Below are 12533 nucleotides of genomic sequence, written 5' to 3' on the forward strand. Positions count from 1 at the left end.
GAAGTTCCGAAGTTTGATGACAAACTTCTTATATTCTTTACAAAATTTGAATCAAATTACTGAAGTTCAAAACAAAGTTCGGAATGTTTGTACCAAGTTTGGGAACTTAACTCTGTAGACTGAGCTGCACGCTGGAATTTGGTTTTTCGCTTCTGTCAATCAAAACCAATCAGTCAGTACCTTTGATATTTTGAATTGGTGACAGTAAAAAACCCAATTGCAGCATGCAGCTCAGTCTACAGAGTTTGCATGTTTATGAAAATAGTAGTTAAGTTCCCAAACTTGGAACGAACATTCCAGACTTGGTTTTGAACTTCAGTTATTCCTTATTCGTTATGAAGTTTGTTGACAAACCTTGGAACTTCGGAACAAACTTCGGAACCCAATGTTCAAAAGTTATGTGAAATCCATTGTAATTAGTAAAAACATTTTACATCATGCTGCTATTGCAGCCATCAAGGCTCCAGCATATACTACACTCAGTCACCAACCAAGAAACTGACAATAGACAAAATATATTCAAGAGAGAAATATACTTCACATCATATTTCATTTATCTTGGTATAAAATTTCTTTTTTAATGTGGACATTTGTGGCCATTCTCAGGGACTAAAAATGCAAACTGTAGCAAGGCTAGCTTATACATTTTTTAACCATTGGTCTGTGAAATTTGCAGTACAAACATTTAAAAAATATACCTTGAAGGAAATTAGGAATAGAGGGAGATCCTATTGCCCACAATTTCCTATAAAATAATATTATGAAAAATCAATCAATTATTACAATAAACGCCATATAAAAGTCGACCTCGTTAAAGTACTTACTTAAAATACAAATTCATCACTTGCATTCTGGCAACTTTAACATGGATCTTCTCAAACTGACTTAATTCAGTTGCAAAAGTTTTATATTCGAACATTGATTAGAAATCACTATCCTAGACATTTAATAGAAAATATACCATTTTCATCCAATCTGAATGAGCTTTAAAACACCTTTTCTCGAACCATGTTCAGAACGCTTCAAGTTTTTTCAGACTATTAATGAAGCATTGAGCTCAAATTAATACAGCAAGTGATAAAAATGAATCTTATTTCCAATTAATTAGCCTGCATGCAACCTGACTATAAGTCTCATTAATACCTTAAAACCAGTTATGCTCGGCTGCAGACAGCCTGCAATCAATTGGCTCAAGGAATGGCCATGGATTAATAGAATGCTCAATGATTTTAAAAAAGTGACAAAAAAACTCAAATTGTTCACAGTTTGAGTGTTCTTGCTGTAATTCCCATAAGATTGGCCTCTCATATGTATTGTATGTATTACATAGAAAAAGGTCATAGAGTCCCCCTCTATTAACTATGAAAAAGGCCAAGTGTGTAGCCTCCTTTAGTAAAGATTGAAATAAGAAATAAGCTCTTTAACAACATGAACTTTGTTTTTTAGGTTTTGGTTCTGGTTTATATACTTGAAAAGAACTCCTTTGATCAGTTTTCATAGAGCCTTGCCTGAGAAGTTGTTCACCAACATCATTAAGAAGGGTTTTGACCCCTGTACCTGTTAAAGCAGACGTTTTCAATTTCCTAGTTGGTACATAAGAAGGGCCAAGTTTTCTAAACATACTATCAACTTCTTTTTCATTAACAGTTTGTTCTGCTGTGGGTAAGTCAACCTTGTTTCTTATTAGTAACTTCTTGGCTCCTGGTGCATGATTTTGAACCTCGTCCACATAGTCTTTCAAATCTTCCACACTCTCCCAGTCATCAGCACTATATACCAAGAGAGCCACTTGCGCCCCCATGTAATATGACCGTGTCATGTTTGCTTCATGTCTATTACCCTCCATTCCAGCAGTATCCCACAGACACATCTATAAACATTTATAAAATAACTGTTAGTAGAAATCTTACGTTCTGATTGGCTGGGGGAAGGGGGAGGGGGGTGGGGGCATGCATTATGAGAGCAGCACAGCATGCAAACTTTCTATTTTGTTATTCATGTAACTGGCTTTTCCTAACACTTCTCTTTAATAAGTTCTGCAATTCCACAAGTGCTTTATAACTGAGTATTGGGTAGGCCATATTAGCAGAGCCCATTACCCAGATTTTGGTGCACTTAATGAGGCCCCGTTAGGAATAAATTCTGACAAGCCACAATGGCGCGCCTTGAAACTAATGCAAGCTAGCAACAAGTAACAGACTTCTCTAATGAAATAGACAGTTGTGAAATTCAGATGGAGGATATGTTTACCCCCCCCCCCCCCTCTAATAGGGCCTCATTAAATAAAGACTTAAGCCTTACATGTAAGCTTAATGATGCATACTATGCTAATCAAAGACTTTCAAAATTACAAACGACTTTGTTACAAAGTCGTTTGTAATTTTGGTACCACCAAAATATAGATGTGAGACTTTTTCTAAAAATTGATTTTATGAATAATTTATCACTATTTGGAAAGATTACCATTTTAATGCTGTAATTTTTTCTTTTTTATAGAGTAATGCTAGCTCACCTGTACTGTTTTCCCATCATCGACTGTGATGCGATGAGTAAAATCTGAATCTTTGATTTTACTACAAGTTTCGTCAGAAAGGTCTTCCTTAAGAAAACGAAAAATACGACGAAACAAAGTCGTCTTGCCAACCCCTTTCACGCCAAGAAGAATCACTTTAAGTGGAACGCCGGGGCAAGAACTCTTTGTTAAAGACGACTCCAAATTATTCCCTCCCTCCGCCATTTTGGAGCCTGACAGACGACCACAGAGACCTTAGTAGAAGCTGACCAATATATCTTGCCGAAAATGAACCGAATCTAGACCGAAAAGAAACCGAATGAATCTCACGTACCTTGGCTGTACCGTAGCACATATATTTTTGATCTGTCCATATTAAAGGGATTTTAACCTCGAGATATCATCTTGTTTATTTTTGTTTCATAAATGCATTATTTTTTAGGATTAAGATTACGCAAATTAAATCAAAACCGAGTAATCTAAACTTCCGATGACCTTCCGAATACGTTCCGAAATGTTTCCGGTCAAATCGCTTCAGACTTCAATCAGACTTCGATCGCTTGAGTTTACTTTAGTTGCATATATTGAGTATAAAAAGGTGAGTTTAAACTTTTTGAGTGCAATCAAAAAATACTTTATCCTTTGTGAAGGCTGGTCGTTTTTTTTGTTTGTTTGTTTTCTGAGGTTCATAAGCTTATCGATACCTTGTTTCTAGTTGATCTTTTCCCCGGGATCTTTTCACACAGTTTTTCTAGTTTGACAGTAGAGAATGTTGAAGAAAACAAGCTTAAATTTTATTTCGTTTTAGCATGTAAGCTTTATACGCATTTCTAATAGAAAAAATAACTGAAAACTACGTTATTCTTTCTCAGGATGTAGGGTTGTTGCTATTTTATTCGCGTAATCTTAATTGTTTTACTCATGGCCCGTGCTGCAGAAGAAAATATACCACTAAATAAAAGATCTTTCAAAGTAATACTCTGTGGTGGTTGTGGCGTTGGAAAGACGTCTATATATACCAGGCTAAAAGATGAACATTTTGAGGACATCGAATCGAAGACAGTACTTCCCGATCAGTGCATAATAAACTTGACGACAAACAAGAATGTTGAAGTGAAGGTCAGTATGCATGCACTATTATAAACCTTCGTGTGAATAATAATGAGAAACACAAGTCATTCCAGCTATTCTTAGATCTTGGAATGACAGTCAATCTCACTGATCAGGGCCGTAGCCACCGGTGTGGTTGAACCGGTTTCAACTGGACCAACTGTTGGGAAAAAAATATAAGAAAACCAGACCAATCAGAAATTTGTGGCTATGGCCCTCTTTATCCTGCATTCATTGCTCTACCTCCCTAGTTATTGTTGCTACTTCGGTGTTGTGTTTTTGATATACAGCATGTCACATGGAATGGACACCTATTGCTGAAAATTGTGAATGTCTGTCTTTGAATTCGAGTTTTTTGGTCGGACATTCTACGGTATATTCCATTAAATGGAAAAAATTTTGGAAAACGACCCATAGTTTAGGTGGACACTTAAGCAAAGCCAGGATTGATCTATTGCATGTCACCTTTGGCTCCGACAACCCCTGGGGGGGGGGGGGGGGACTCCGGGAAAAAAGTACTGGGGATACTCGTTGGAAATTTTCAAAAAGACCCCTAAAAGATACGGGAAATCTTTAAAAAAGGGTGTGGCTGAATGATTTTTAACCCCTAAGAGATACCACAACAAATAATATTAAATTTTATATAAAAAGCGCCTAGGATAAGCCACATCAATGTGCGCTTCTCTCCTTTTCTGATGCTGATTCTCAAAAATTTGCATTTAACACCCTAAGAGATACCAAATTGTGAATTTTAACCCCTAAGAGATACGACGAGCATCCCCGGTACTTTTTTCCTGGAGTCCCCCCCGGGCCAATAACCAACCTTTTAAAAAATAGGTATGATCAATAGGGGGGAAGAATCAAGGCTGCCTTAGCAGTTAGCTCTCACATCTGGGGTCAAAATCACACATATACGAGTAGAGTTTGTTAGCTGAATCCCTTCCTTCAGTCACGGTTCTCTGGGTTCTTCAGTTTTCCTCCCTCCCTAAACCCAACACTAATTCGTGTGAGCTAGCTGTGCTATGACTTTGATCGGAAGCCAAGAGGCTGTTTCAGGGAGGGGTTATAAAGGGAAAGAGATAGGGACTGTTAGTAGCAGTATTATATTAATTCCCTTATTCTGAAGTTTGAACGACAAGTGATTATACCAACCAACCAAGGCCACCCAGACCAATTTTCATACAAATTAGCCAATAACGATTAAATATTTAAACAAAATCTGTACAATCTTTCATATTTTTTCCCTTTAAAAGCATATAATTAAATTTTACTTTATAAGAGTGTGTATGAATTAACAGGAGTAAAAATAATAATAATAAAAAGTTAAAAATCCAGAATTCATCAATAGACCCTTTTCAAGTTTCAGATTGACCTACTTCACTATATATGACGTCACTGCTTGTTTATGTGGGTGATAGAATCGCCAAATCCAATAGAAAATTCAACAAAATTTGCTCCTAGAGAAACAGTTTAACCTAAAATGGCCTGGTTTTCAGATAAAATATGTGTTAATATGTACTAAAAATATTCTGAGTGTTTGCTGGCTATTCTACTTCTCTTCGTGGATTGATACGGGTTTTAGAACAATTTTCGGTTAATTTGCGTTGATTTGACCCCCTCCGACAACCATGATCCTTTGCGTTTAAACAATAGATTGTTGAAGATTGTTTTGATGTGACATCATAGTGAATAAGGGAAATTACTGCTGAGTTTCTTGATTACAGACTTATTTGCTCAGGCTTAGCCTCGATTTTGTGAACAATATTCATGTGTTCCAGTCAAGGTCCGTCAAGTTTCAAAGTGTTCGTATTGTTAAAGTTGTACATTCTTTACTTTACCATTGGTATTTGCAAGTAATCAGATACTGATTCGAGGCTAAGCCTGAGTAAATGAGTCTGTAATCAAGAAACACATTGGTAATTTGGAACTCGAAACTTGAATATTCATGTATTATTCGGCTTTAACAGCGTGATTTGTGAATTTGATTTACAATTTGTTTGGGTGGTCTTGGTTAATGTAGTTGCAGCTATAAGCGATACCAAGTGATTTTGATCTTTTCATGTTCATTTAGGTTACTTTATGGGATACAGCTGGATTAGAAAAGTTTGACAGTGTTACTCATTCATACTTCAGTGATAGTCATCTGGTTCTTATTGTTTATAGCACTGACAAAAAGGAATCCTTAGTTCAAGCAGTAAAATACAAAAATGAAGCTTCAAATCATGCCCTTGGAGCCCATTTAGTATTGGTTCAAAATAAAATTGATTTGAATGACTCAGCAGCAATTTCTGAGCAAGAAGTAAAAAGCTTCTTAAAAAACAATGACTTCAAACTTTCATTCAAGGTATCTGCTAAAACTGGAGATGGAATAAAAGAAATGAAAAAGAAACTAGCAGATCATCTTCACAAGTATGGAAAAAAATGCAAGAAAAAATCAGGCACAGTGAATCTTGAGAATTCTCAGACTACCACAAAAAAGTGCTGCAGACAGCAATAAACATTGTTTTAGCTTGTTGAATGATCCCTGCAGAAAACACTGATGTACTCTTCTTTGCACCCAGTTTTAGCATTGTACTGTAACACAAGAGGACACTAAACGCTCTGCAGAAACCACTCCTATGCTAAGCAGTTTTTCTTCAGGTTCTCAGTTTCATCCCTCTGTTAAAATCAACATGTGAGTTGAGTGTTATTTCCATAGAACATTGAATTTAGTGAGTCAAAAGTGTCCCTGATTAGTGCGAAAGCCTAGACATTTAAAAACTAGAAAAGTGATTTATTTTTTTAAACATTGTGAATATTTATGATTATGAGAAAGCTACAAGGTCATGCAGTTGATCTGAAAGAGAAGTGCACTGCAGCAGTTTTCGAGAAGTGTACTGCAGCAGTTTTTATGACTCAATTTCAATTTTAATCATCTTGTACTATATTTTCATTTCTTATGTTATGTATCGTGCAGACATGCATTATGGAAGAACATGGAAGACCTCTGCATTAAATGTAGAATGGGACGTTTGTAATAGTAAAATGGCTTTCCTGTTGTAATTAATTCAAAATTCAATTTTTTAATCTCGTTTATTTAAGGGGCCGTCATAATAGGCCCTTTGCAGCTAAGCAATCACGTTCTGATTAATTCACTGAGAGCAAATGAGTGAACATTTTGATTCCCATGGGTGAAATTTACTGGACTGCAAACAAACTTTCTACAACCTGTTTCGAGAGATCGTAATAAAACTACATTTCGTGACACACGGGATACACATGTTGCCATTAATTTCTTTACAAGTAGCTAAAAAGAATCACCAATTTAAAATAAAAACATAAATTTTGCATTCCAGTACAGACACATGACCGTTAACTGCAAAGGGCCTATTGGGGAAACCTGTGACAATATCCCTTACCTTTCATCTGCTTATAATATTCGTTTGTTTTTCCTTTTCTTTTATACTATGATTCTATGTGAGGTAAAAGCTTAATAAATAAGTATGCATTATGCAGAATACATAATGTATTCTAAACTTCTCAGATATGAAAGCAGCTTACATTTCAGGGGGTTAGGACAAGTACAAGTTTATATCTTTTTGATTTTTAGGCATGACATCATCAAACCACCTTCAATATCTCCTCTCATCTACTGGTAAAATAAATTTTGCTTACCCTGGTATACAGAAAAAGTCAAATGTCTCCTAATTGAGAAAGTGTTCCAAAATTCAAACAACAAGCATTTATCTCTGACACCTTATTAAATGACAAGGGAAAAAGCATAAATAGCTCTTATTAACCGAGTGCGAGGTCCATACCGTAAGTTATGGACCGCAAATTGACCAATCATAGCACATGAAATTACCTTGCCATATAATAAGTATCAATACATTAACTTGATATTTATTAAAACTGAAATCAAAACGAATGTTATTTCATTACAGCTGTTTAATTTCTATTGTGTATCATATACATTATTAATCAAACCATAAAATGTTGAGGCCTAAAAATTAAAACAATTATTAATACTCTATTAATTGAATTCAGGATACATAATTAAACTTGAAATGTTTGTCTCTGACTTTTTTATTACATTACAGCTAACATGAGTAAATTTAATAAATGACGGAGATAGAGAAGTTTTTTTTCAAATTCTGTTTATCTCTGCAAGTGGCACAAATCGGCAAATGAGTGTGTGCATCCCCGTGTTTGTTTCACCTGTACATGTAGGTGAATATATAGTGGCATAAGACGTAAATTGTGACCAATGAGCACGCCGGATTTATTATATTCACTTGTGTAAAAATATGGCAGCCACAACTGGGAAACTGAATTCTTTCTCAAGTCATGTAAATCAGATAAATAAAATCATCGGTATTTACAAAGAGAATGAAATTCCAGATGTGACGCAGGCTACAACTTACATGACAAGTTGTGAAATTTTGTACCAACTTACATGGCCTGCGTCACACCCGGAATGTTTAACGAAGAAAATGTTTACAAAGAAAATTCGGATGTGACGCAGGCTACAACTTACGTTACAAGTTGTGAAATTTTGTTGCCTGTCTTAATACAATATCTGAAAGTTCAAAGGAATATAAAATGACACCTGCATGAAAACATTAAGTGGGGATAAGTTCTGTTCTTAAGTACTCAAAAATATTATATTGGTGATATTGACTGCAAACACTATAAATAGCACCATGTAGTACCAAATAACATTAGTGCGCTATTAAAAAAATTGAAACATATTTCTGGCGATATGCTTCCTTCAGTTAATTTATAGCTTTACTCTTAACCCAGCAGCTCTCTCCATCCTTGCAATCATTGCTTCATTATAAAAGAGCTCATAATTGCATTAAGATTCTGTTTGTGTTGTATGTAAAGTTTGACTGACCACGGGGCAATGATTCTCTTATTCATCAAGTTCAACCTTGACTTGAAACTGTTGTTTTGTGACCAGTCAAGCGAATTCGGGATAGGTCTATTGTAGAGGAATAAACTTTAGATACAACACAAACAGAATCTTATTCTGAAGGGAATAGCAAGTTGTCTGTATAGGGAAAACATTGCACCAAAATGAATAAGGTATATTAACATAATAATATAGATCTAGTTATATTCATAGATATTCTATTGTGTACAGTACATAGTTCCAAAAATTTTCCATACCTCCACCACGGAGGGAATTTGTAAAAGGAACCCCCTACCCCCAGGAGCTCCAATTTTCTTTAATACAAACTCTGTAATTTTGTTCTTTCTCTGACCCCCCTCCCCTCCAGAATTTCCAATTTCCTATGTGGGTGGGGTATGGGTAGTTTTTGGAACTACACATTTCAGATCATGTGTCAATCATTCCCTTGAGTATTAACACGCATATAATTATTCTTGGTTTTCACCTACGTCATGATGAATTTCAAAAGCATAAATTTGCATTATAATGAAATAGAAGTTCTATAATCTTGTAAAGCGGTCAAAACTACATATACTGGCCAAATTTTAAGGCTGTAAAGCATTCCCTTGCTGAACTATAGGCGAGTAAATATGACACAATTTTTGGTTAAAATGTATGGAGCAGCCATCTTGTTGTTCCAAGTTGGTACACCATCATGGCGGATGAAAATCCAAAGTCTTAAAATGATTGAATATTTAATAATTTTGACTATATTTCAATTAAATATACTTTAAATAGATATTTTAAACGTGTCTAAGGGAAAATCTTTCAACTAGAGTAAATTATTTTAATATTTTCATCTCTATTTAGACAGAGACGTGACAGTATTGCGTGATACAAACTCAACCTTCATAACTCGTAAATCAAATATCGAAATGACTCGAGAATTTTTCTTGTGACTTATGACACTGACTTCTAAAACATACTTGAGAAATGCCTTTATACGATCTATAGTTTAGATTTTCATGTTTTGATGACGTCATGTGAAAACCGGCAATAGATGAGACAACCGTTGAAACCACATACTTAAAGTGCACCTACACCCTATTTTTTTACATTCTTAACTGTTTGTACGGAACTTTTTAAATTATTTTGTGGTATTTCGGTCACATTTGATAAAAAAATTGAATGCGAAAAATTGTTTTAAAAATACGAAATGCGTGGTCCATTACCGCAGTGGCAAAACACTGAACTCAAATGAATACAGGTCTTGATTTACTAGCTAGCACTACCTACATGTAGCTTGGCCACATTTGCATCTAGTTATAATTAATCAAGTATATGTGTGCCGTTACATGACTTGATATCAAAAAGCCGAAAGATGTGAAAATAGAGACTATCACATGTTAAGAGCTTGATATTGTTTTTGTTCAAAAGTTTCCATATGATATCGCGAACGAGTGATTCCAGGAGAGAGTGAGCAATATCGTATTGAAAACAAGTGAATAAAAAGAATGCCAGGCTCTTAACATGTGTAATTTGTTTATTATCTATCTAGTTTATACTAATAATATAGATTAACAACAGGTAGACTTATTTGCTGTATCTGTTGGCTGTGTTTGACCTGCTCTGAAGGAATCAAACCTATTAATTGTTGGTTCTACAGGTACGGGTTCTCTCATTTTCTTTAAAATTATTTTTCCAATTTTCAATAACAAGTCATCTATTCCACTGGGCTTTAGAGCAGAGGTGCTACAGAAATATTTAATAGTATAGCCTACGTCAGTAATCTGTGCAGAAACTTCATGTTCTCTGACAGTCTGATCCTCCAAGTCTACCTTGTTCCTAATAACGATCTTCGTAGCCTCTGGTGCATAATCGTTGACCCTTGTTATACAATTTACCAACCTTGTAACACTGTCGATACTGTCAGCACTATATACTAAGAGTGCCACATCACTGTTACGATAGTAGCCTCTGGTAAGTGTTTTCTCATGGTACTCCATGCCAGCCTCACTATCATACAATGTCATCTGGAAAATCATTAACAAAGTATTTGATTATTCAGGTTATTTATAAACATATATGGTTTGAATGCGGTTGTGAATGAGAATGTTATTTATTTTATGGCCAATATGCAATGTATACATGTACGTTTAGTTGATTTTTATGGAGGAAGGAAAACAGATAAACATAATAGAAAAAAAGTCCTTGAAACCTCTGAGTTGCATTGGATGTGCATGGAATAAGTAAACAGCACCTGTTTTTCCCTAAGGAAATTGAGCTTCAAGGAAACGAAGATTAAGTTGTAACAACACAGGAGAATGAAGACAATGACAATAATGACCATGACAACAAAAAAAACCATAATAGCAACATGTACCATTGACATTACAAAAACAGTGACAGCAATAACAGCAGTAGTAGCAGTAACAACAACAACGAACAGAAGCAACAACAATGACAACAGCAACAGCAGCAACAACAACAACAGCAACAACAATAATGATAATAGCAAAAGCAGCAACAACAACAACAGCAGCAACAGCAATGACAACAGCAACAGCAATGACAACAGCAACAGCAATGACAACAGCAATGACAACAGCAACAGCAATAACAACAGCAACAGCAATGACAACAGCAACAGCAATGACAACAGCAACAGCAATGACAACAGCAACAGCAATGACAACAGCAACAGCAATGACAACAGCAACAGCAATGACAACAGCAACAGCAATGACAACAGCAACAGCAGTAACAACAACAACAGCATCAACAACAACAACAACACAACAACAATAATGAATGAACAATTTGAGAAATTTAATATTTGCATATATAATACATATATATATATATATAATTAAATGGTCCTAGCGCATTTTTAACTTTATAGTTATTAGTTAGGGCCTGTACTTATAGTTATGTAATTTTGTTTGTAAATATGAATGTAATTCTAGGTACAATAAAACGTTGTTGTTGTTGTTATAATATATAAGTCTTGAAATAAATGTAAAGAACTTCATAGCGCCAAATTAGGTGAAATACCTCAACTGTTTCTTGTCCTACTTGGATAGTTTTCTTGATTGCTTGGTCTGTTCTGATGTTTGTTGTATCACTGTTAAACTGGCCATCTTTGATACGCAAAAACAGAGAAGTCTTTCCAACTCCACTCATACCAAGCAAAATCACTTTATTTCCTGTAGAGGCTTCTGAGTCATCTCTCACTTCATTCTTCTCGGGACCGCTTGCTGCATCAAATTTTACAGATGCATCCGCCATTTTACTTCCAAATTCCGATATATACCTGGACTCCCCTGATAAATAACTTCTTCGATCCTGGAAGTCACTTTTACTTTTGAAGAGGTTTTTGACGAGGTTTTTGACAGTATGTGAGCAGTATGTGATTTGTATAGAGATAGTCGAATGCGCAATACCGGAAGTGAATATAAAAACAACAGGCAGCCCAACTATAAAGTTTTTTTGAACGTGGTTTTCCAGAATTTTGTCTGACCTGAAAAGGTTTTTTCTTTATTTAGTGAGTCCTAGGCAGCCGTTAGGAAATGTCTGCTGTTATTTCATATCTGTGTTGCCTTTTAATTCCCTTTTCAAAACAGTATATTCTAGTGAGTTTAGATATAAAAACAGGGTTTATATACCAAGTCCTGGACGATTTTAGACTTCCGGTAGCTCAAATTCTGTTTGCTAATAATTTATGACAAGTAAAAATTAAATAACCTTCAGCAGCTTATTAGCCCGCTGGCTAAAAAGCCTGACAGAATCTAGTACATGCAAGAGTAATGATCCTGAAGAGGGTGGGGTGAGGTATGTACGTCCTGGTCTCTTTTCCAGACCAGTAAAGCGCATTCTCGAGTTGATGGGAAAATACAGTTCCGCTGATATTTGACAACCAGACTAAAAATTTCACTACCCATTCCCTGTAGCATAAAGCCATGTTTCCAAATTTAAAAGAAATCATATTTCCCAAGAGAAAAATTGAGCAAACCTAAAGATCTAATTTACCATATCAAG

The 12533-nt window shown here is 35.3% G+C and overlaps 3 protein-coding genes across 3 annotated transcripts; 1 reads left to right on the forward strand and 2 right to left on the reverse strand.

Moving 5' to 3' along the window:
- Positions 1-516: 516 nt before the first annotated feature.
- LOC116300969 (uncharacterized) lies at positions 517-2812 on the reverse strand. Its single transcript, XM_031709950.2, has 2 exons — positions 2513-2812; positions 517-1870 (listed from the first exon to the last, which is right to left on the reverse strand). The coding sequence occupies exons 1-2, from the start codon at positions 2735-2737 to the stop codon at positions 1421-1423; spliced, it is 675 nt and encodes a 224-aa protein (XP_031565810.2). The 5' UTR covers positions 2738-2812; the 3' UTR covers positions 517-1420.
- A 223-nt stretch (positions 2813-3035) lies between these two features.
- LOC116300967 (ras-related protein RabC) lies at positions 3036-7529 on the forward strand. Its single transcript, XM_031709949.2, has 3 exons — positions 3036-3110; positions 3385-3631; positions 5694-7529. The coding sequence occupies exons 2-3, from the start codon at positions 3434-3436 to the stop codon at positions 6117-6119; spliced, it is 624 nt and encodes a 207-aa protein (XP_031565809.1). The 5' UTR covers positions 3036-3110; positions 3385-3433; the 3' UTR covers positions 6120-7529.
- A 224-nt stretch (positions 7530-7753) lies between these two features.
- Positions 7754-11905, reverse strand: LOC116300966 (uncharacterized). Its single transcript, XM_031709948.2, has 2 exons — positions 11550-11905; positions 7754-10528 (listed from the first exon to the last, which is right to left on the reverse strand). The coding sequence occupies exons 1-2, from the start codon at positions 11781-11783 to the stop codon at positions 10073-10075; spliced, it is 690 nt and encodes a 229-aa protein (XP_031565808.1). The 5' UTR covers positions 11784-11905; the 3' UTR covers positions 7754-10072.
- Positions 11906-12533: the final 628 nt, after the last annotated feature.

Source organism: Actinia tenebrosa, unplaced genomic scaffold (assembly GCF_029948245.1).
Source record: "Actinia tenebrosa isolate PJP-AT-01 unplaced genomic scaffold, QUT_ActTen_1.0 PGA_scaffold2__45_contigs__length_23673736, whole genome shotgun sequence".
NCBI lineage: Eukaryota > Metazoa > Cnidaria > Anthozoa > Actiniaria > Actiniidae > Actinia > Actinia tenebrosa.